The following is a 24974-nucleotide window of genomic DNA, read 5'->3' as shown; positions in this document are numbered from 1 at the left end:
ATGTGTAACGCCCCGAACCCTTAAACCCGAGTCTGGTGCGTTATACCTGATCATATCCTCATAAATCATATTCCATAACATACGCAGCGGAAAATATGATCATAATCTCCATATAACATAATACCAGAGTTTACTAATTCTAACTATAATCCATATTAAATCATTCAACACCTGCATTTTCATAAATCTACATAACTCCCAAAATAATTCAGTATGTTCACAAACTTTCTTTTCTCCATAGACTTAAAATATAAGAACGTAAAATATAAATTTTGTACATCTCAAATTTAACATAGAAATATACCTTTTACTTTTTATATTCCCCAATAACGCTATAAAAACCTCGAGCTTTCAAAGCTCGATCTCGAGGAAATCCTGAAAAAAAATATATTCATATTCGGGTGAGACACATCTCAGTAAGGGAAGAAACAATATATTAAACTCAGTGTGTGGCAATCATAAGATTATACATATCATTTTATAATATTTACAAATTATCAACATAATTTTCTGAAACCATTCCCTGTTTCTAATCAAACACATGCAAATGTTTAACCCACGAGATTATCCGAGGATAGAGGTGATTACCCGCCCATACAAGTAGCACCACTCTACTCTGATACATTTGGCAACCCAAAGGTCACAACTAAAGCATATCAGGGCACTCACCTTACTCAGTAAGCCCTCAAGTAGGGGTGAGCAAACGGTTGGTTCGGCCAAATTCGGTTAATTAACCAAATTAACCGAAATTTTCTGTTAATGATTTCTGATAACCGAACCGACCGAACAAAGGAAGCTCACCGAACCAAACCCGACCGAATTACCTTTTCGGGTAATTCGGTTAACCGAATTTAACCAAAATAATTTGAAATTAATTATTAAAAACATAATATAATTATAACTTTTTTACTAATTCGAGCTTAATTAAGCATCTCATATATTAATTTTATTAATAAAAAAGATATTTTGGTATTAAACTATAAGAGTAGAATCACTAGAATCATTAATTATCAATTCGATTAATTCGGTTAACCGAATTGATAATTCATATTAACCGAACCGATAACCGATTAACCAAAAATTAGTAAAATTGTAACCGAACCGAACCGACCCTATTTCTTGACCGAACCGAACCGACTGAAATTGGTCGGTTAATTCGGTTAATTCGGGTTTCCCCGAATTATGCTCACCCCTACCCTCAAGTGATAAATTGATCTCGTACTCACACAGTTCATACAAAAGTTTACCGGCAAAGGCCCTAAGGATAGGGAAATCTACCCGCCCATACAAGTAGGTTCCCTCTGCCCTAGTACGTTATGCAGCTACTACCACATTTGTAGCTACTAGTGCACTCGCTTTATTCAGCAAGCCCTCAGGCGAAAAGTATGCCTCACCCAATCGTAACATGTTCTACATACATACATACTTCTAATATCATAATATATCATTCTTTTCTGTCATTATACACTCATGCACATTCATTCCTATTCATAACTTAACTTTGCATTTCATTTCACTTTAAATGACTCTTCCCTATTTATACTATTTATCTTTATCATTTCATTTCATTGTCATTTCATCGTCATTTCATTGCATAACATTTCATTTCATTACTTCGTACTACAGCTGGTCTTTAGCCATCATAAGTTAGTTTACATAGAAACATGCTAGATCTGCTACACAATTCCTTTTAACTGTCATCAGTTAGTCTACACAGAAGTGTGCTAGATCTGTTAACATGACTGTCTTTCAGCTGTCTTACATTTACATGGTTGCATTTAACATACACAGGCCACATTGTCCATATCATATTTTATTCTCACTGTTTTACTTACTTAGCCTGCATATCATACATTTAACATATATTTGCATAGATTCTCATGCTACACAATTTAACAGTAAAATTCATATATTGCCTGTAAAATAAACTAACCAACATTTAATGTTTATATACTAAAGATACCTTTCATGCCTTACATAAATATTCTGAAAATATTTTTCCACTTTCATCAGTTCATTTTCGCATATACATATCTAATAAACAACCCTAAACTCGAAAAAATATAATTTAAATAGTTGGCATTTTACCCATACCAAAACATATACACGTACATATAACACAATTTATTTTTTCATTAAATTCATAAAAATTCTGATTTAATATATATTTTTTCCCTTACCTGGTTTCTTGAACTACGCCAATAGGGACTCCGAAAAATACCTGCGGCGCTCAACCGGACCCTAAAATTAAATATCTAGTTCCAATAAATTATTCCTAAATAAAATATTAATTTAATACTTCCTAGGCCTTTAAATACTTAATAAATAATTATCTCTTTAAATTTAACCAAATTCTCAAATCCCACTCTCGCTTTGGAGTAGGACCTAGAAAACCCCAATTGAAAAATTACCTACGTCAAAATGACGATAACGACAACTAGGACCCCGTGGTGGTGTCCGATCGTCGATTTAACCATATATTAACGGCGAAATTGAGAAAATTGAGAAAAATTACCTTTCCCTAGGAGCAGTGTCTAAACATTTCCCATGAAAAATCTACTCCAATAGAAATGACGGCAACGAAACCAGGATTCCAATGGCACCTTCCGTTTCCCGATCCGTCACAAACTCGCCGAGTAATTGAGAGAAAAGGAGAGAGAAGGAGACGGAGTGGCTGGCCTCAGAATATTTTTCCGAGGAGGGTGCATCTCCTGCCTTCTTCTTCCTTCTTCTTTCTTCTTCTTTCTTCTTCTTTTACTTTTCTTCTGTCAGATACTTTATATATATATATATCTTATTTTAATTATTATTATTTTTAAATCCAATATAATAATATTTAATTTAACAACTATTTATTTAATTATTTAATTTATCTTAATTTAATTTAATTTCTTTAATTTTTTATTTTTTTATTTTTTTTAATTTAATTTTTTTTCTTTTTCCCACGCCATTCCTTTTATTTATTTATATATTATTTTATTTATCTTTTTTTTTTAAATTATTTTAATCCTTTTAAATTTTCGGGTCTTTACATCACGCCCACGCCATAACTTGCCAATAAATAGTCATATACCCTCGAGTTAACTTATGCTACTACAAATAGGGATTCGGGCAAGAGGTCAAGGTAACTCACTCTTAACTCAATCTTACTGTTGCATTTAACATCTTCAAAGCGTTCCCTTACTTAAACATCAGAGTGATCCCCCAGAGTACATCCCGGGTTCTTCAAGCCTGTTTTGTTTTCATTCTTTTCAGATTATCGAAAGTCGGAGATGTTAGCTTTACCGTGATCCCAAAATGGGGGGTAAATTGGTATTTTTAAAATTTATCTCCTAAGTATTCCTCCTAACAGCAGTATGTTCACAAGTCTATAGTCAATCTAGTGCAAGTAATATAAATATATCAGAAATTAAGTAAAACAGTTTAATTACTCACACAAGCACCAGAAAGCAATAAAGAGAGTGTGATACACAGATATGTTATCGAGGTTTGGCCAACTGCCTACGTCCCCGTCTTGGCTAACCAGTACAAGGATTATCACAATAACTTGCTCACTTAAATAAGTGGAGTGGCACCTATACAAACCAGGTCAATTAGCACAGAGCTGACCTCAACCTTTACACCAATCCTTACCGGGCTGGATTACCGCCCCCTCAGGCCACGCCTGGAATCACTCAGATATACAATCAAATGGTACAATATAAAAGTGCTTTCACGTAAAGCAGATTTGTACCCCAAATGCGCACAATCACAAACATCACGGATGATTTAAAATGTAAGCTCTGTGTGGTCTAAATAGTTCAACTCTCAAAGGTATTTTCTATAAGTGTAACGCGTACGTGAGAGTGTCAACAAGCAATCTGTGTATTTCAAGATATTCAATCAAACGTGCTCACACAGAATATCAAGAAAGTCTCAAGAGTATCGATCAGTAGAATATCTCAATCACATAAATATGTATATGCTTGGACTTACAAAATATATATGATCTTTGTTTCAGCAAAAATATATGAGTGAATAAATATTGCAACAAAGATGTTTCACCTCAAAAACAAATATCTCCTCAAATGGTTTTCAAAATGAAGAGCAATAGATATTTGTAAATGATTTTGAAAATATTTCGCAACCAAAAGCAAATACGAGCTTCTCAAGATGTTGCAATGAATATGCAATCTCAGAAGATCTAGTAAAGTCATCTTAGGATGAACTTATTAGCAAAGTCCCCTAAGAATCCTTTTGGTTTGGCTCTCAATAAAAATGGATCAATCTCACAACAAAGAGAGAGCAAACCTTCCTATCTAAACACTCAAGAACACTTACAGATGATTTAATGAGTTTTGAATGTAAGTTAGAGTGTATTTGGAAGAGTATGAGCAATGAGAAATATTTTGCTTGAGAGAGAATTTGATTTTCTAGTGTACTCTTAATTTTCCCAAATGAGAGGGTATATATAGACATACTAGAATTTTTGACCATTGGGGACCTATTAGGGATTGTTAGAAAAGATTAATGATGTTTAAAACATTTTAATCCTGTTTAAAAAATGTTTAACCGCGGTAAAAAGCAGGGCAACCCGAGAAGTCTAGTCAACCAGAAATGTTTCGGTCAACCAGGTCTCATATGAGTCAACCAGGTTTCATATGGTTTGGTCGACCAGGGGGATTTTGAACTAAAGGCTCGGTCGACCAAGAGAAGGCGATTTTTCAAATCTGCGAGGTTCGATCGACTGGGTCATTTTAACCCGGCTGGTTCGGTCGACCAGACCGTTGGGAATTTTCCCGAGGACCCTCGATTGACCAGGTAGTTGGAGTACAAAAGTGGTTCGGTCAACTAGATGGTCAAAATGTTGACTAGAGAGGGTTTCGGTCGACCGGGGGTTTTGAATTGCATAGGTTCGATCGATCAGGACCTTGATCAACTATTCGCCAAAATGAACTATGTTGGCCGGTCGACTGAAAGTGCACCAAGTGTACATTTCGGTCTCGTTTCGAAACATACAAACCCTATTCAAGTGTCTAACAAACATATGTGCAAATGTATGTGTCCTAGGGTCATTTATGTCCAAAATTAAGACACCAAAAAAGTCTGATGTCGGTCGACCGAACCCTAAGGTATTTCTACAGTCATTTTTGGTTCATATTTGGTTTGAGCTTACAAAATAAACCATGCATATGTTGTGTATGCTTATTACAAACCAAATATCTTAATTACTATTACAGATAAATTTCACTATAGAATATTACAATTGAGAACATAAGTTTGTCTTCAAACTTTAAGCTTTCATGTGCCATCAATGTGTCTATTAATATAAACCTGCACATGAACTAGATATTTATTAAATACAAGAGTATTTGTCATTATCAAAACCAGGCGTGACCTATAAAGTCAACAGGAGAGCAACGTTGCAGATCATTACCATTTTTATCCCGCAACAATTGGTGCCATCTATGGGAACCACTTTTGAGAGGTGCACATCTTGCTTCTAACCTCTGATTCTCGAATAATGACAACAACCCACGGCTCAAGCTCCGGTCCTGACGCTGGTAAAGAATCACCCCAGTCCGTTCACTCCATGCCTGGAGATCGTTCGAGGGTCACCAGGGAGGAATTTCTCGCATTCCAAAGAAAAATGGAAGCCTCCAAGAAGAAGATGGAGGATATGTTCAACGTACTCCTACAACAAAAGGGTAAGGAAGAACATGTCCCCCGCCAACAACAGGTTAGCCCCGACTCACCTAAGAAAGCAAAGAACCCAAATGAGAGTGAGGGAAAAACTAACCTCGCTAAGAGGGTGGAAGACGCGAACAACGTAGGAGTCAAAGAGTAAAGATCAAATGAGTTAAAAGAGAGGATAAAAAAAGTAGACCAAATCGAGAAAATGATGAAAGAGAGTCGAACCAACCCCTCTTACAAGGAAACCTCTTTAAAATCCTTGGAGCCACCGTTCACCAAAGAAGTGATGGAAGTCCCGCTGCCCAGCAAGTTCAAGATGCCTACTTTTGAAAGGTATGAGGGTTTGGCTGACCCGATCGATCATCTAGACACCTTCAAGGTGTTGATGCAATTGCAGGGTGCACCTGATACTATTATGTGCCGAACATTTGCAGTCACCCTTAAAGGTAGTGTCAGGGATTGGTACCGAACCCTACGACCTGGATCGATTGACTCCTTCTTTGAGATTGAGCAGCAGCTTACTAGCCATTTCATCAGCAGTCGAAGAATTGTCAAAACTTCGGCTCATCTGATGAACTTGGTTCAACGAGAATGGGAGACGTTGAAAAAATTCATGCACCGCTTCGTCACTACATCCATGAAGATCCGCAACCTAGACATTGGAGTGGAATTGGCAACCCTGACCACAACCCTTCAGCCAAGGAATTTCCTATACTCATTGGGGAAGAAGCCGCCAATTGATATGGGAGAACTGATGACCAGAGCACAGAAGTATGTCAGCCTAGAGGAGATGATGGATATAAGAGAAAATCATATCGAGTTGAAAAGGAAGGGTAATAGAGAGGTCGATGAATCTTCCAGAGCTGGGAAGAGATAGGAGAACAGCACGCTGCAGCTCAGCTCTAGGGCAAGGGGGCACACCAGTAAGTTTCAAATCTATACTCCCTTAAACGCACTATGAACCGGTGTGTTTATGCACATAAGAAAGGAGTATGTTTCTTGGCCTAAACTTATGTGAACACCTTCATATAAACAGAATATGTCAAAGTTCTGTCATTTCCATAGGGATCATGGCTATGATACCAAGGAGTGTGTTCAACTGAAAATTGAAATTAAGACCTTGATAAAAATAAAAATAAAAAAGTCATCTGTCGAGGTTCGTAAAGAAAGGGGATCATTGAGGGAAAGCTCATGAGTAGAAAAGGCCAAACGGAGATGAGAAAGAGGAGCATATCGTTGGAGAAATTGTTGTGATCTTTGGCGGATCCACCAATGGCGGAGACAATAGAGGCGCCTGAAAGAGGTATGCCAAGTAGGTGCTCTTAACGGAGAAAAGGGAGTTGTAATAACCCTAAAAATGACTATACAAGATTAGCGGGGTAAATTCAAAAAAACAAAAAATTTAAATTTTAAAAAATTAAATTAATTAATTAATTAAATTTAAAGGAAAAAGAAAAAGAAAATAATTAAAATTTATTTTTATTTTTATTAATAAAATATATTATTATTAATATTAATTAATTATTATTATTATTATTATTATTATTATTATTATTAGTATTATTATTATTATTATTATTATATATAAATGTTAACTTCTAGATCCTTCAGGAAGACTAATTTCCCCCCCCCCTTTTCTTTTCTATTTTGCTTCTGCGCAAGTCTCCTGCGAAGTCTCTCTCTCTCCTCTCATTCTCTCTCCCTCTCTCCTCAGTTCCGTGACAGATTCTCGTCTAATCAGAAAAGATACCCCTGGACTCCATTCTTCGCTTCCGTCATTTCTACCGGAGCGGATTGGTGGTAGGAGCGGCGTAGACGTATCTCTTGGGGTAAGCTAATTTCTGATTTTTTTTCTCAATTTCTTACAAATTATAAGTTCAATCGGTGATCGGACACCACCACGAGAATTTAGGGATAATTCTCTACAAGTCTAGTGAAGTGGAATTCTCGTGGGGTCGTCGTACGCATAACCCCAAATTTGGGATAAGCGGGTTATTAAGGGGCTTATTTTAAATTAATTAGGGTTGATTTAGAAATTCTAGAATATTGAGTATTTGAGGTTGAAGTAAAATTTTCAAAATTTAGGGTCCGAATGAGCGTCGTGGTGTAATTTTGGGACCCGCAGGCACAATTCAGAAAATTAAGTGAAGGTGTTAAATATTAGTTTAAATGTTAATTTGGAGTGTATGGAGCCTAGGGAAGGTTAGATTAGTATTATTTTGGGAAAATGAGTTAATTAATCTGGAAAAAATGCAAATTGTAGGATTTGAGTTTCGTGCGCCAAGGGCATAGGATCTGGGTGTTAACGAGTCTCTCAGTAAGTCAGGTAAGGAGAATAAATTATAACATTATTTTTAGAACTACTATTTGAATTAATATGTGAAAATGAGCATATGGTATTTTTTCTCAAAATTATTATGATGTAAATATCAGATAAATTGGGTGGCATTTGAGTAATATTAAATTGTGATATTTTGGTGTGTGAAATTAATATATTATGAACATTAGATGAGAACTGTGTGGCATATGACATGTATTGAAAGATGTGAAATATAATGATGAGTAATTTCTGAGAAAATATTGAAATGAGAATTATTGATATGATTAGTGGAAAATAATGAAATATGGTATTTATATGTGATATTATTTGCATGAAAAATGAGATTTTACAAATTACTGATATGAGTATTTTAGGAATTATGGAAATACATGAAATGTGATATGTACTACTATTATGAGTTGATGGAATGTGCACAGAAAATGATGGGAACATTTATATTGAAATGAATTGAGCTATACTGATATGTGAGTAATGATGTATATTGAAATGGAAATATTGAAACGTGAAAAGAAAAACATGACTTTTGAAACGTATATACTAAAATATAATTGATGATATGTCAATACCGCATAATAATTGCGGATAGGTGGTGTTCCTTTCCTAATGATGTCGTTGGTGAGGTATGCTCAGTAGGGAGATTGTGTGTGTGAAGTTCCTACTGATGCCGTTGGGGAGGTATGCTCAGTATAGAAATTGTGTAGTGAAGCTCCTATTGATGTCGTTGGGGAGGTATGCTCAGTAGGGAGATTGTGTGTGTGAAGTTCCTACTGATGTCGTTGGGAAGGTATGCTCAGTATGGAAATTGTGTAGTGAAATTCTTACTGATGCCATTGGGGAGGTATGCTCAGTATGGAAATTGTGCAATGAAGTTCCTACTGATGTCATTGGGGAGGTATGCTCAGTATGGAAATTGTGTAATGAAGTTCCTATTGATGTCGTTGAGGAGGTATGCTCAGTATGAAAATCGTGAACGTGTTGAGAGTTGGAATTATGTGATCTATTGTATTATGTAAAGTACATAGATGTGAATTTATGTATACATAGATATGTAATGAGTTAGAATGAGAAATGATTATGAAAAATGAAAGAGTGTGTGTTTTATAAAATAAATAATGGAAGCGAAGTAAAACTCTCCGCCTGGGGGCTTACTGAGTAAGGTGAGTGCCCTGATGAGCATCAATTGTAGTTGAACCCGAGTTAATCGGGTAAGATTACAAACGATATCAGAGCAGAGGGGAGCTGCATGTATGGGCGTGCAATCTCCCCTATCCTTAGAGACTTCACTTGAGAAATAGTTTTAAAACTTATAAAAGCTTGTGTTTTATATCTATATGATTATGAGTATGTATATATATATATATATATATATATATATATATATTAGTGTATTTTCTTAGATGAATTGATAATTTGAGAAGTAAAATGTGTTAAAACTGAACTCATATTGTCACACACTGTAAATAATTCATTCCTTCTTACTGAGATGTGTCTCATCAAAATTATCTAAATTTTTTAGGGAACAAGGATAGGCCAGGTGATAGAGCTCCGAGACCATAGGGAGCTAGGACCCTGACACACAGGGTGAGTTATTGTACTAGGGAGGTGTAATTTCCCTAGGATTGTGTTGTTTTGGGTATGCGATGGTGATGTATATATGTATATATGTTGATACTCTGGGCATTGTACTCTGACTGTTATGTATATACCGTTTTCCCTGTTAGGTTGTATAAATGAAATTACTTTTTACCTGATACCCAATGCGGGTCGGGTCTTATGACTGGTAATAGGGTTGTTGACGTGGTTGATTTATGGATGTTGTTGATGACGAGTGAATATTAATTGATTATTTTTTTTTTTCAAAAAAAAATTGTACGAAAATCGGGGCATCATAGTTTGGTATCAGAGCTTAGGTTGCTAGGTTCTGTAGACTTTAGTAGATAGCGGAATAGAATACCAGAGTATAGGAGTGGATTTTGAGAGAAATGGGGGATGGGTAGATTGAAATGTGAGTTAGTGATTGTTAGAGGATGAGGTAAGAATTTAGGATTCTATCTTGTGGCCTAGAGACAGGAGTACCGAGGTTGTTTCTGTGTTTTTACTGGGGTGACGATTTCAGGAAAACCATGGATACTATAGTTGGGTTTTGTTTCTGAGTGGTAGGATTGAGTCTTAAATGGGGATTATAGATGTTGAGATAAATGGTTGTAGAAGAGTAATTTATGAATTATAGCAGTGTATGGGTTGTGTGATAGTAATTGTATACTGAGATTAGTTGCTTCCTTTGCAAGATGGATCCGAGGAACAGTAACACAAATGAGGGAGGTGATGGAGTAGGACCTTCCAGTATAGGTGGTGGAAATCCTAATGCAGTACTGCGTAGCGTCACCTAGCAGGTGATGGCTGAGATGGCTAGGAGTTTAGGGAAGCAGAGCTGCACGATTGAGCAATTCAGGCATATGCGACCCCTGTTGTTCTTTAAAGGGGCTGATCCACTCGTGGCCGAAAATTGGATCTAGGATGTAGCAGATATGTTGGTAGTTCTTCCATGCACAGATGAACAGAAAGTGTTGTTTGCAACGTTCAAGTTGGCTGGGGAAGCAAAACGCTGGTGGAGATCAGCGAGACTGTTAAAGGAGCAGAGACCTAACCCGATAGCGGTGACCTGGAGCCGCTTCAGAGAGTTATTTTTCGAGCAATACTTCCCCACTACTGTCAGGAGTGCGAGGGCAATGGAGTTTCTTCATTTGACACAAGGGCATATGACAGTGCATCAATATACAACAAGATTTGTTGAGCTGTCCCAATTTGCCTCATATTTGGTGCCGGATGAGGTAAAGAAGGCGAGGAAGTTTGAGAAGGGCTTGAGTCAGGGATTATATAAGCAGGTCGTAGGCTTCCAGGCCCAAACTTTTTTAGAAATAGTTGATAGAGCTGCAGTGATTGAGAGTAGCCTATAGAAGTGTGTTGCGGCACAGAGTCAGAGGAAGAGGCCAGCACCTCCAGATTTTCAGGTAGGGTCCAGCCTGGGACCTTGGAGGAGGTATGGTAACAGTGGGAGTCAGGTATAGGAAATGAAAAATTCGACATTTCGAGGTAATCCATCATACGCTATTTGTCCTAGATGTAACAAGAGGCATGAGGGAGAATGTCGAAGAGGAACGAAGACTTGTTAACGGTGCGGTAGATTTGGCCACTTCGCACGAGAATGTCGGAGGCTGTCAAGCAATGCAGCCCCATTAAATCAATACCGGGGAAATAATCAAACACCCCAAGGCAACCAATAGAGGAATACTGCCAGGTATGTGTTTATTCTCGTACTCCGGGAAAGACAGGGAATGCTGGAGATATGTAACATTTTATATTTTTGAAGTAAGCAATAGTCTTGTTTAATTCTGGAACAATTCATGCATTCATATTTCTGAAGTATATTTAAATATGTGAGATAATAACTTAATTAAAGAATGTTGTTTATTTATGGTTGCACCGATGGGAACTGTAGTGATATGTAGAAAAGTACTTAGTGATTGTCCAATGGATGTTTAGGGAAGAACACTACTAGCCATTTTGATGATGTCTAGCATGTATGGATTCGAGGTAATTTTGATGATGGACTGGCTAGCTTCTAATTGTGCCAGTATTGACTATTATAAGAAGAAAGTAGAGTTTAAACTACCCGGGGAGTAAAAATACATATATATTGGGTTGTGTGTGTGCGCCTCGCCACAAATACTGTTGGTTAGACGGGCAAAAAGACTATGCCTGGAGAGTTGTCAGTGATACCTAGCTTGTTAAAAAAAAAAAAGTACCAGAGGGAGAAGTAAAGCTCAGGGATATCCCAATAATGAGGGATTTCCCTGATGTATTTTCCAGAGGACTTAGTTGGGTTATCTCCCGACCATGAAGTTAAATTTGATATTGATCTATTTATAGGGATGGCACTAGTCTCTAGGGCTTCGTATGTAATGACTCAATGGAGTTAAGAGAGTTGGAAAAGTAGATGCAAAAATTATTGAACAAAGGATTCATCGGGTTTAGCACGTCACCTTGAGGAGCACTAGTGCTTTTCGTGGAAAGGAAGATAAGTCGATGAGAATGTGCACGAGATTAGGAGTTTCTTGGAATTGGTTGGGTACTACCGCAGGTTTGTTGAGGGCTTCTCTAGACTGTTAGGCCCATTAACCAAATTGACCAGGAAGGGAGTGAAGTTTGAGTGGTCTGATGAATGTGAACAAAGCTTCCACGAATTGAAGCAGCGACTCATCACTACGTCTGTGTTGACGATTTCTTTAGGAGAAGAGGGGTTCGTAATTTATAGTGATGCGTCCCATAAAGGGCTTAGATGTGTGTTGATGCAGCGAGGGAGAGTGATGGTCTATGCCTCACGACAGTTGAAAGAATATGAAAAGAACTACCCTATCCATGATCTAGGATTGGCAGTGGTTATTTACGCATTGAAGATTTGGAGGCACTATCTATATGGGGGTAGGTGTGAGATATTTATTGACCATAAGAGTTTAAAATATTTCTTCATCCAGAAGGAATTGAATATGAGGCAGAGGAGATAGCTGGAGCTAATAAAAGATTACAACTGCACTATCAGCTACCACCCAAGAAAGGCTAATGTGGTTGCTGATGCTTTGAGCCGAAAATCAGTGGATTCATCTGTGTCTGCAATGGAGATTCAGAATCTGATCCAGATGGATTTAAAGAGGCTCGGTGTGGAGCTGGTAGAGGGCGATCACCAAGCGTTTATTGCTAACTTGGTTTTGTAGCCAACTCTATAGGAAAGAATTAAAGTAGCTCAGAGGAATGATGCAAAACTAGTAGAGCTTATGGGGAAGGTAGAGGATGGTTAGGAAACAGAGTTCAACATCTCAGATGATAGAGCCTTGAGGTTCCATATCAAGTTATGTGTTACTGCCGACCCTGAGATCAAGAAGGTTATTTTGGAGGAAGCAAATCAGTCCCTATATATTGTACATCCAGGTAGCTCTAAAATGTACAGGAATCTTCGAGAGTCCTTCTGGTGGAGCAACATGAAGAGGGAGATAGCCCAGTATGTGGATTAGTGTTTGACGTGTCAGCAAGTGAAAGCTGAGCACTAGAGACTAGCAGGACCATTGCAGCAACTCTACATTCCTGAGTGGAAGTGGAAGCATATAGAGATGGATTTCATCTCAAGATTACCGCTGGCATTGCATGGACAGGATGTTATCTGGGTAATCATGGATCGACTAACAAAGACTGCCCAATTTTTGCCAATCAGAGTTAGCTACTCCATGGACAAATTGGTTGAGTTATATATCTAGGAGATAGTTAGGCTCCATGGTGTCCCAGTGTCCATAGTTTCAGACAGAGACCCACGGTTCACATCTCGTTGTTGGAAGAGTTTGCAAGGAGCCATGGGTTCTCAGTTGTCGTTCAACACAACTTTTCATCCTCAGATAGATGGGCAAATGGAGAAAACAATACAGATTCTAGAGGATATGCTGCGAGCATGTGTGCTGGACTTTGGAGGTCGTGGGATACAGTATTTTCCATTAATCGAGTTTGCGTATAACAACAGCTACCAGGCCAATATTGGGATGGCACTAATTACGCGTCAAAAGTGCGTAATTAGGCATCTTAATCCGGGCATTATGGCTTATATTTTTAATTAAATGTCCAATTACATCCAATATTTTAATAAAGTGCCGAATTTATCATTTTTAAGTTTTATTGCATAATTTATGAATTTTTGGTAATTTTTTATTGCAGGAAAATTTCCGGAAACCAAAACCGGCACTTGTTCGTAATTCATGCATAACTTTTTCGTCCGAGTTCCGATCGAGACGATTCAAATTTTTAGAGAAAGAGGAAAGGATTATCTACAACTTTTGTGCTTTTAGTTTTGCGAGAAACAGGCTCTAGAAAGGTCAAATTTGGCTGTGAATAGAAAATTAAAAAAAAAAGAAAAAAAATAATTAAAGTGTTGATGTGACCCATCCATGCGGATGTGCGTTGGGTACTGGGTGTGTGGGTGAGTTTGTGTTTCTTTTTTTTTTTTATGCTTTGAAAAGTCAAATAAAGGGGCAAGAAAGGAAAGAAAAAAAGAAAAGAAAAGGAGGTAGGGTAAGGTTGAAGAAATGGAATTCTTTGGGAGGGGGGCAGCAGATGTAGTCTTCTGGGGAGTCTGCGTGCTACTGGACAGCAAGGAGACCTCCTCACGGCCAGCCCTCCATTGATCTCTCTCTCTCCTTCATTTTCCTCTCGCTTCCTCTCTCTCTCTCTTTGAATTTAATATTTGTTAAGGATTATTCTCATTGTTAAGTCTTTAGTTTACTTTTATTTAAAGTTAATGTTGCGATTAAATTCTGGTTTAAGTTGATTAGAGTGTAAATTTATTCCATTGTTGAAAAATCTTTCTTATTAGATTAATTTCTGATTTACTCCCTCTTTTGCTCTCGCTCTCTCTTGAATTTGAATACTTGTTTGAGTTATTGTTGAATGTTATTTGGGTTGTTTTATTATTAATGTTAGTTTTTTTTTTCTTTTTAATTAAAGCCATTAAATCTAATCTAAGTGATGCTTTGTGTTGAGTTTGCTTGCTGCATTTATTTAAAACTAGTGTTGGATTTAAATATTTGTTCAAGTAGTATCTTAGGTTAGTTTATTATTGAAGGACTTTTGTCGAGGTTAGCTTAGTTAATTTATTTGTTTAATTGTATGTTAGTTATTATCCTATTTATGCACGTTATGTTCTTGTTTTAGGTTTTAATTTGTTTCAATTTCATCACGAAATTTCAAAACCACCAAAAATTTTGAATCTAAATCATGTTCAGTAAAATTTGTTTTCTTATTTTCTTTTTTTTTTTGTTTTGCACTAGTTTAGAACTAATCTACATTCCCCGTGGAGACGATCTGGCCTATTTGGGCTAATTATTACACAATGTAGTCCTATACTTGGGATAGTCCTAGTGCTACTCATTTTTAGAAGTGAGTCAGGCACCATATGAGGCGCTATATGGCAGGAGGTGTTGATCCCCATTATACTGGGAGGAGATTGGGGAGAGACAGATATTGGGTCCAGAGCTGATGCAGCAGACTCAAAATAAAGTCAGACTCATCAGAGACAGGATCCGAACAACACAGAGTCGGCAGAAGAGTTATGCAGATACTCGCCAATGTGAATTGGAGTTTGACGCAAGAGATCACGTGTTCTTGAAGGTGGCACCGATGAAAGGTGTTATGAGGTTTGGGAGGAAGGGTAAGCTGAGCCCTAAGTATATTGGACCATTCGATATTCTAGAAAGAGTGGGTCCAGTTGCCTATCGGTTGGCATTACCACCGGTCCTATATAGGATCCATGACGTATTTCACATTTCTATGCTAAGGAAATACGTCCTAGATACCTCCCATGTGATCATTTATGAAGCACTGGAGTTAGGAGATGCTTTAGATTATGAGGAAGTGTCAGTGCATATTCATGACTAGAAGGAACAGGAGCTACGCATGAAGAAGATTTCACTGGTGAAAGTTTTATGGCGTAACCATGCCATTAAGGAGGCTTCTTGAGAATTAGAGGATCAGATGCGCCAGAGATACCCACACTTATTCAGTGGAATTCTGAGTTGAGCCAGTCAGAATAAAAGGAATGATACTGTGTATTTTTATTTGTATAGTGTAACATAAGTTAGATAAAGTTTTTAGTTTTGGAACATGAATGGCTTTGGAGTATTTTGAATAGTTGTAATCTCCCAAAACCCTCGTTGTAACCACGGTATTCCTCCGCCATAAGTGAGGGTAATTAATAAAATTTGAAGTGTTTTCTCAAAGAATGAGAAGCAAACGAATAGCAAATTTCAAGGACAAAATTTTTATGAGCGGAGAATGTAATAACCCCAAAAATGACTATACAAGATTAGCGGGGTCATTTTAAAACAAAACAAAAATTTAAAAATTAAATTAATTAATTAATTAAATTTAAAGGAAAAAGAAAAAGAAAATAATTAAAATTTATTTTTTTTGTAGCCAGTTGACTGATGCAAATATGAAGAATTGTGATATATGGTTGTATCATTGATTTGTTGAAGATTGGAGTAAATTTGGGTGCTTTGAATGCTTTCATGTCTGGCCTATCTATGCATAACCTTTAGTCCCATCAATATGATTCCTTTTATTAAAGGATTCAATGAGTCGTTTTGTACTCCTAAGCTAGTTTTATAGAGTTTATATTCATAATTCTAAAGTTTTTACTTCCTTGACATTGGCTTTTCTTATCAATGTATAACCGCATTTTCTTCTTTAGTCTCTTTTTTGGCATTTTCTTTTATCTTCTTATCTCTATTTTCTTTAGATCCTACATAACTTGTATAGTTTCCTCAGCATTACGATACTTCTCTCCCCTCTTCAATTATTTCAACATTAAGACACTTGGTGTACTCTCATATCTGTTATACTTCCCTATACCAAATCTTCACAAAATTTGCAAAAAAAGTCTTGTTACATTCTCTTATTACTGAATAAAATTGATATTGGACTAGATTGTTGATAGTAATATATAATGAGGCTACCCTTAAGCCTAAGTACTAAATTCGAGATGACTTCTTCAAGATCATGGTGGAAGCCTTGCACATGGTGACCTCTGGAGTTTAGTGGAGAACTATAATGCCTTAAAGATCTCTAAGCAATCCATGAGATCCTTTTTGTTATCAATATGGGACCCTATGGTTTATATGTTGAATCCTTGTGACAAGAGTCCCTCAATTATCCCTCCGTAAGCAATACTTGAGTAGGTGGGCTTTGTTGAGGAGTCATTACTATCTCACCCATTATTATTTTCACCTGTATCCTAAGGAGCCTGAAACTGAGCTTGGGTTGTGATAAAACTAGAGCAAAAGGAAGCGAGAGGAAAATAAAAAATAAAAGATAGCAAAGAATGAGTTGCTGTTGATGGGTTTTCAATCTCTGTACAACCCCCTATTTGCACAGAGAACTAGGGAACATGTAATTAAAATAAAATCAATTTGTACGCTCCTTTCCAAATTAGAAATGATTTGCTAACTTTTCTCTTTAGGAAAGTTTACATGATTTCAATCGTGCTTTGGTTCCTTGGTTTTTGTCATGGAGTGCGGCATTCCTCAACACTCCCCCTCAAGTTGGCGTGGATATTTATGACACCCAACTTACTGAATAAATAATTAAAATGTACGAATCCAAGAGCTTTAGTAAAAATATTAGCAAGTTGCTAGTTGTATGCATGTAGACTATTTGTATGTTGCCACTTTGGAGTTTTTCTTGAACCACATAACAGTCTATCTCGATATGCTTGGTTCGTTCAAAGAACACTAGATTTGAAGCTATGTGTATAGATGCCTTGTTGTCATAATACAAACTAACTGGTTAAGAATGCATTACTTCAAGGGCTGAGAATAGAGGCTTTAGCCAAGTAACCTCACAACATGTGGAGGCCATATACCTATATTATGCTTTGACTGACGAGCATGAAACTGTTTTTTGTTTCTTGGTCTTCCAGGAAATGGGTGATTTTCCAAGTAGGATGCAATAACCGGCGATCAATCATCTGGTGTCCATGCATCGTGCTCAATCAGCATGACAGTATTCATAGTGTTGAATTTCGCTACAAGCAGATAAGAAAATTCCTTGACTTGGGGTTTTCTTAAGGTACCGTAAGACCTTGTGAGTTGCATCCAAGTATGGTATTTGTGGCTTGTCCATAAACTGACTTAGTTATGCACTGAATAAGCTAAGTCAAGTCTTGTGATGGTCAGATAAATTAATCTTCCAACAAGTCGCCTATATGACAAAGGATCCGAGATAAGTTCGCCATCACTTTTATTGAGTGCAAGATTTTGATCCATGGGAGAGTTTCCAGGTTTAGCTCCAAGGAAGCTTGTACCTTCTAATATCTCGAGTGCATACTTCCTTTGAGATAAAAATATTCCTTTGGCTAAACAAGCTACTTTGATTCTTAGAGAGTATTTGAGAATTCCAAGATCATTGAATTTGAAATGATGGCTTAGGTATTTCTTGATCTCATTGACTTGCTACAAACTGTTTCCTCCAACAATAATGTCATCCACATAGACTAGAATGGTAATGAAATTGCACTCATAGGATTAGACAAATAGTGAATAATCTGCCTTGGATTTTTTGTGTCCTGCATCAATGAGAGTGGATAAAAGTTTGGCATACTGTTGTCTTGAAGCTTGCTTGAGACCATGCAGAGACTTAACGAGCTTTCAAACTCTAGTCTCCCCCTTTTGTTCGAATATCAGGGGAAGCTACATGTATACTTCTTCATCAAGTTCCCCATAGAGAAAAGCATTACTGGCATCAAGTTGATGGATGTGCCAATTGCGAGCGAAAGCAAGAGCCAAAATTGTACGGACGGTGGCCATTTTAGCAACTGGAGCAAATGTTTCGATGTAATCAATGCCTTATTGTTGACTGTAGCCCTTGGCAACTAGGCGAGTCTTGCATCGTTCGATGGATCCATCAAGGTTGTACTTGATCTTGTATACCCATTTGCAGCCAATGCGTTTCTTACCAGGAGAAAGAGGAGTAAGGTGTCATGTGTTGTTGAATTCGAGAGCATCAATTTTAGCATACATGGCAGTACGCCAGTTGGAATCTACCATGGCCTAAAAAAAATGATTGTGGTTCTTTGGCAAGAGAGAAGGTTGTGGTGAAAGCTCGGTGAGAAGGAGATAAGTGGGAATAAGATAGAAAGTCAGTGAGAGAATAAGGGTTACCTGACGAATGAACCATTGCAAAATCATATGATTGAGCGGGCTGAGATGGTAGAACCTGCTCCACATGAAAATCTTATAAGTATGTCAATGGTTGAGTAGGGTGACTGGATCATTGGAGTGGTGGAGAATAAGGTAAAGGATTAGATGAGGATGGACGAGAGGTAGGCAGTGAAGATGGTGACAAAGGTGGAATTTTAGTGATGTTGTCAAGAGAAGGAATAGGACAGGGTCCATGGGTTTGGGAGTAGATGATGCAAAGGGAAAGGAATCTTCATGAAAGAGAACATCTCGAGACACGAAGATTTTATGCGTTGCAAGGTTATAAAGTAGGTAGCCCATTTGACCATATGGATAACCAAGAAAAGAACATTGAGTTGCTTTAGTATCGAATTTAGATGGGTTTTTCAGGAGAGTGGAAGCAAAGTATAACAATCCAAAGACTCGCAGATGACTATATGCAGGTTTGAAATTATGCAATCTTTCATAAGGATACAAACCACCTAAAACAAGAGAAGGGGTACATTCAATTAATGAGATAAGTTGCAATAACAATGACATCTCCCCAAAAGTGTTTAGGCATATGGGCTTGAAAAATTAATGCCCATGAAACATTGAGAAGGTGACGATGTTTGCATTCAACTACTCCATTTTGTTGGGGAGTGTTGATGCAACAAGTTTGATGTGTAATGCCTTTGGGAGCATAGATAGAGGGCATGTCAAACTCAGACTTATTATCACTTCAAATGATTTTTGTGGTGGTGGAGAATTGAATTTCAATAAGATGGATGAAGGATTGCAAAAGAAAGAGGATGTTAGATTTGTGGCGCATTAAGTAAACCTAGGAACAACGGGTATAGTCATCAACAATGGTGAGAAAATAATGAGCACCAGTAGTGGAAGGGACACGATGGCTCCCTCAAATGTCAACATACATCAGGTCAAAAGGTTTAAGAGAAGAAAAGGAACTAAATGGAAATGGTGCAATAGTTTGTTTAGCCAATGGACAAATTAAACATGAATCTGAATTAGAACTACAAATTTCTGAGAATTTATTGGAAAGAAAAGATAGATTTTTATTTGATAGATGACCCCCACATGACGGAACCAAATTTGAAAAGTGGATGTGGATTTAGCGACTTGACAACAAGTATTTTTAGTGTTGATGAAGTGGTATGAGCCATCCTGCTCAATTACCATCCCAATCATCTTCATCAAGTGTAGGTCCTAAATGAAACAAAAATCGAAACAAAAAATAATGAGACAATGATGGATTTTGCATAATTTACAGATAGAAATTAAGTTGAAATGAAAAGTCAGAACCCAAAGGACATTGTCTAAAATAAGATTGGAAGAGAAGTGAGCTGATCCAATATGAGTGATGGTGGCATGAGATCCATTTAGTAATTGAATAGTACGAAGATGTATTAATAAAGAATATTAGGTGAGAGCTGTGGGTGAGCAAACCATATGATCAGTTGCACCACTATCAAGAATCCATAAGAGATCATCATGGGATTTACCTTACAATGAAGATTCGACACTACCTACTTGGTGTGTCATGGGTTGAGGGGGAATGAAATTGTTGAAAATGGCCAAAAGCTACTAATACTGTTCAGGGGTGAAAGGAAAGCTGCTGGTAGATGGATTTGAAGAAGTCTAGTGAGCACAATGCTTGGGACTTTGATTGAGTTTAGAGTTATGAGGCCCTGGAGGGAAGCCATGGATGCTGCAACATCGATCTATAGCATGGCCCTCTTTGTCACAATGAGTACATTTGAGACACTTTCAGCGTGGACTGGAGCATCCTTCCTTTCATGGCTTATAGTTGGTGGTAGCCAGAGTAATGCCTTCAATGGATGGTGGGAAAAAAAATGTTGCGATTGCATTCTTCTTGAAGCACAAGGGCATAGGTGCGGTTGAGAGTGGGAAGTAGATCAATCAGAAGTATCTACCCACGGATTGCAGTGTAGAAATCGTTGAGCCCCATCAAAAACTTCAAGACGTGGTCTAGTTCTTGTTATGTGAGAGTCTCCTTGTGTGTGCTACAGGTGCAGGTAGACATTCCTTGAATTGCGCATAACTCATCCCACAAACTCCTCAATTTGGAAAAGTATGCACTAACTGATAAATATTCTTGAACAAGATTAGCAATATCTTGTTTAAGCTTGTATAGACAGGGGCCATTGACTTGGGAGTATCGATATATCGTCCCAAATGGTATGAATAGTTTCACAATAGATCACACTTTTATAAATCTCTTTCGAAATGGAATTGAGAAACCAAGAAATTACTATAAGATTGCATTGTCTCCTTTGTGAGTATTCTGAGGATTCAGAAGATGGTGGAGGTAGTGTGCCATCAATGAAGCAAATTTTGTCCTTTGCTTGAAGTGTGAGAATCATCACACGACTCCACGTGGAATAATTGTCCTTCGTATGCAGTGAAGAAACTAAAATCAATCCAAGGTGATCTAATTGTTGGAGGCATAAGTGATGATTGCGATCATCATATTTTTCCCCCTTGGTTGCCTTTTCAGTCATGAGAGGTGAACCTTTTTTAAAAAAAATATGGACTGGGATGTGGTATGAATCGAGCCGCAAGTCAACCTGGGCGCAGGTTGGCCTGGGTGTGGGTTGAATTTGGGGCGCGTCTTGGATATGTGACATGGATCTGATTTGGGGCGCGGGTCTGGCCTTCAAATTAGAATCCTTGAAGAGAAAGAGAATGCGGCCCAAAGGAAAACTCCTTTGGATTGGGCATGTGTGATCTTCCTTGAAAACAGAATAGTGTGAAGCCCAGGAAAATAGCCCAAATATGATTTTCTTCAACCTTTGAACAAAAAGAGAATGTGCAGGTTGTGCACCTCAACTGTGCGATAAAATTCCCAATGAAAATAGAAATCCAAATGAACAAGTTGACCGAACCAAGTGAAAAAGAAATAGAATCAGAATAATCCCACAATCAAGAGCAGCGGAATTTTGAAAAATAAAACTTACACTCAACGTTTGATAGTAATGTTGATACAAGAGAATGAAAAAGAAAAAGAAAAAGAAAAGAAATAAAGAAGCTCTGCTTTGTGGTATTCAAAGACAGGGGGATAGAACTTGAGGAGAATTATCCTCAGACAAAAATTGTACCTCTCAAAGATTGATTTGCTCTGATACCATGATAAAGCTAGAGAAAAAGGAAGTGAAAGGAAAATAAAGAATAAAAGATAGCAAAGAATAAGTTGCTATTGATGTATTTTCAATCTCTGTACAACCCCTTATTTATACAAAGAGCTGGAGAACATGTAATTAAGAAAATCAATCTATACGCTCCTTTCCAAATTAGAAATGATCTGCTAACTTTTCTCTTTGGAAAAGTTTACTTGATTTCAGTTATACTTTGGTTTCTTGGTTTTTGCCGGGGAGTATAGCATTCCTCAACAGGTTGTACTTCACTCTCTAGGCTAATGTGAATCGCCTTCTCTCTGAGATTGGAGCATTTAAACATTCTAGGTTCAAAGTCTCATTTGGTCTTACATAGCTTGAAAATTCTTCAAGGGGAGCACAACATGACCTAATGAGACTTGTTCAAGTGTGGGCTTAGGTGGACTAGAAGGTTTACAAATGTAAGATAAGACCAAGAGATGGTCACCATTGTCCTAAAGAGGGGTTGTTTTGAGTATTCCAATAAGAATGGTAATGAACCATGGCTATTTCTTTCATTCCCATTTACAAAGCCAAATTGGAAGTGACCAAATTAAGGCAAGATGACAAAAGAAATTTGTGATTCTTAAGTCAATAAATGGAAAGAAATAAAAGGGGAAGAGCGTAATTTGGAAGTTTAGTGATGTTTAGAGTTATCACCTCTAGGGAGGTTCATCTCCTTTAAAAAGAGTTGTATATTGAAGTTGAAGTAGTTATTCCACAATGATTACGCAATGAGTAGTCTAACCATCCAATCGTGGTTCATATGGAAACGGTTCATACGGTAATAAATTTGTTGATATAGTGGCCTAGTCTAACCATCCTACATACCGTTCCCTAAATGTTGAATAATTGGCTCCTTATTCTTAAGCCAAATATAGCGATCTTACTGTACTATATATCAATATTAAACACATATTAGACATATATATTGTGAGTCGTTTAAAACATTTTGACAAAGTTATATCATTTTTCGACCATTCTTCTTCTTTAAAATAGCTTTCTCAATAGGTGGCAGATAATCTTCATTACAAATTGAAAAAAAAAAAATTCCGGCAAACCCTTTCTAATTAATAACCCCTTTTTAAAAAGTTTTAAAATAAAAATTTTTAATTAGACAAGTGCCATGCAAAATCAAGATCTGCAATTGACTAACTAACGTGGTTGTATGATTTTAAATTATACATGCATGCATGTGAACTATGCACCGGAATGGCATTATTGATAATAATAATAATAATAATAATAACAACAACGGCGAGAACCCATTTAAATGTGCTTATGTTTACATGTGAGAATAATAAAGTTGAGCCCAAATATATGGAAAGTAGAGCGGATGGTAATTGGAGTAAGCTCAAAAGGGGAGAAAATCGCCATCCCATGAGCTCGGTGCTGCATCGGGGGGTTCGAAGTGCTTGTCGATGACTGGAGTTCCCACATATACCCCAAAAAAAAAGGAAGGGAAGCTCTAGTTCATGGCATATATGCTTTTCCCTTGCCTCCTCTAAATTGATTTTCCTTGTCTATTCTACCTTTTGTCAAATAAACAAGAGATGGGTGAAGTCCAAGGAACTAGCAGTAATACTTGACAAAGGATAAATGACTGCTCCAATTACATTTCACTTGGAAATTCAAATTGGAGGATGGCTTGGGAGAAATTATTATGTCGGTCGGACATTCAACCAAGTCATATATGAGGACAGCCAATTATATGAATTTTGAGGTTTTGTTTGGTTCACTAATAAATATTTTTTAAAATAAAATATAATGATAAATTAAATCATATTTGGTTTTTAAAATAATTATTTTTTGAAATAAGATAAAATATAATGAAAACATTAGGAAAAGAACACATATAACTGTTATTTCTCATATATTTCTTACTATTTCATTCGATGTATAATAAAAAATTAAAATAAAATAAAATAAACTATACATTCCCATGATAAAATTTGAGAATAGATATTCTTTATTATTTGCTTTAGTGTAATAACGTTTTTTTTTTTTATGTAACTAACATATTATAACTAATTTATTTTTACAAATATGCATTCCACAAACCAAACATAACTTAAATCAATTTGAATTAAAAATTATAGATATGGGTCATACTTTGTCAAAATTATTTAAAATTCAAAAATATAATTGGTTATTTAAAACATGACGTGATTATATAATTTAACTTAATAATTTATTGTACAACAATAATAATAACAACAACAACAAAAAACTAACTAATCCTTAAAGTAGCGTCAGCTACATAAATCATTTTTCACCTATTTACGCAATCATGGATAATTTTCTTTGATAAATTCAAGACTATTAAATCTTTACTCACTATCTCATGTCAAGTTAGTTGAGGTCTTTAGTGCCTCTCACAATAACTAGTTCATTCCTCTTCACTGATGCACTTTTTGACTTAAATTGCAAATGTCCAAACCATTTAAGTCATCTTTCCCTTATCTTATCTTTTACAAGAGGTACGCCTAACTGCAAATATGTTCATTTTATAGTTTATCCTTTAATGTTATACCATTCATCATCCTTATCATTCTCATCTAGGAAACTTTTATTTTTTGAATATATTGTTTTTTAATTGCCCAACATTTCTAATCCACGTAGCATAGTCAGTCTTACAACCATTCTATAGAACGTCCTTTAAATTTTAAGGGTTTTCTACGATCATACTAAATACTCAAAATACTTCTCCGTTTTACCCAATTTGCTTTGACTCAATGCATTATGTTTTCTTCAATTTATCCTTCGACTTGCACAATAGATCCAAGATATCAAAATCTACTAGTGTTACTCATTTCTTTTGACCATCAAGCTTAACCTTTTTTCCAATATTTTTCCTACTATAATTGAAATTACATTTCTATACTATATTAATCTAACAAGTTTATATTGGATGTCAGTTATCTAGCTCACCCCTCTTCCTTTATCGGAGTTTGGAATCAACTGTGTATGAAAAGATTACATCATTAAAGGGAGCTCACTAAATTGAGATTAATA

At 36.6% G+C, this 24974-nt stretch overlaps 1 protein-coding gene across 1 annotated transcript; it reads left to right on the top strand.

Annotated features, from left to right (window-relative positions):
• Nucleotides 1–5878: 5878 nt before the first annotated feature.
• On the top strand, nt 5879–6550 carry LOC131148310 (uncharacterized). The gene has a single exon (XM_058098026.1). It carries the CDS (start codon nt 5879–5881, stop codon nt 6548–6550), a length of 672 nt encoding a protein of 223 aa, XP_057954009.1.
• The last annotated feature ends 18424 nt before the right edge of the window (nt 6551–24974 follow it).

Source organism: Malania oleifera, chromosome 2, assembly GCF_029873635.1.
Source record: "Malania oleifera isolate guangnan ecotype guangnan chromosome 2, ASM2987363v1, whole genome shotgun sequence".
NCBI classification, from domain to species: Eukaryota; Viridiplantae; Streptophyta; class Magnoliopsida; order Santalales; family Ximeniaceae; genus Malania; species Malania oleifera.
The sequence above is the reverse complement of the archived record's forward strand: the minus strand, read 5'-3'. Positions and strand labels throughout refer to the sequence as shown.

Coding starts and splice junctions, on each gene's coding strand:
- LOC131148310 (XM_058098026.1), top strand. CDS start 5,879: ATGATGAAAGAGAGTCGAACCAACCCCTCTTACAAGGAAACCTCTTTA.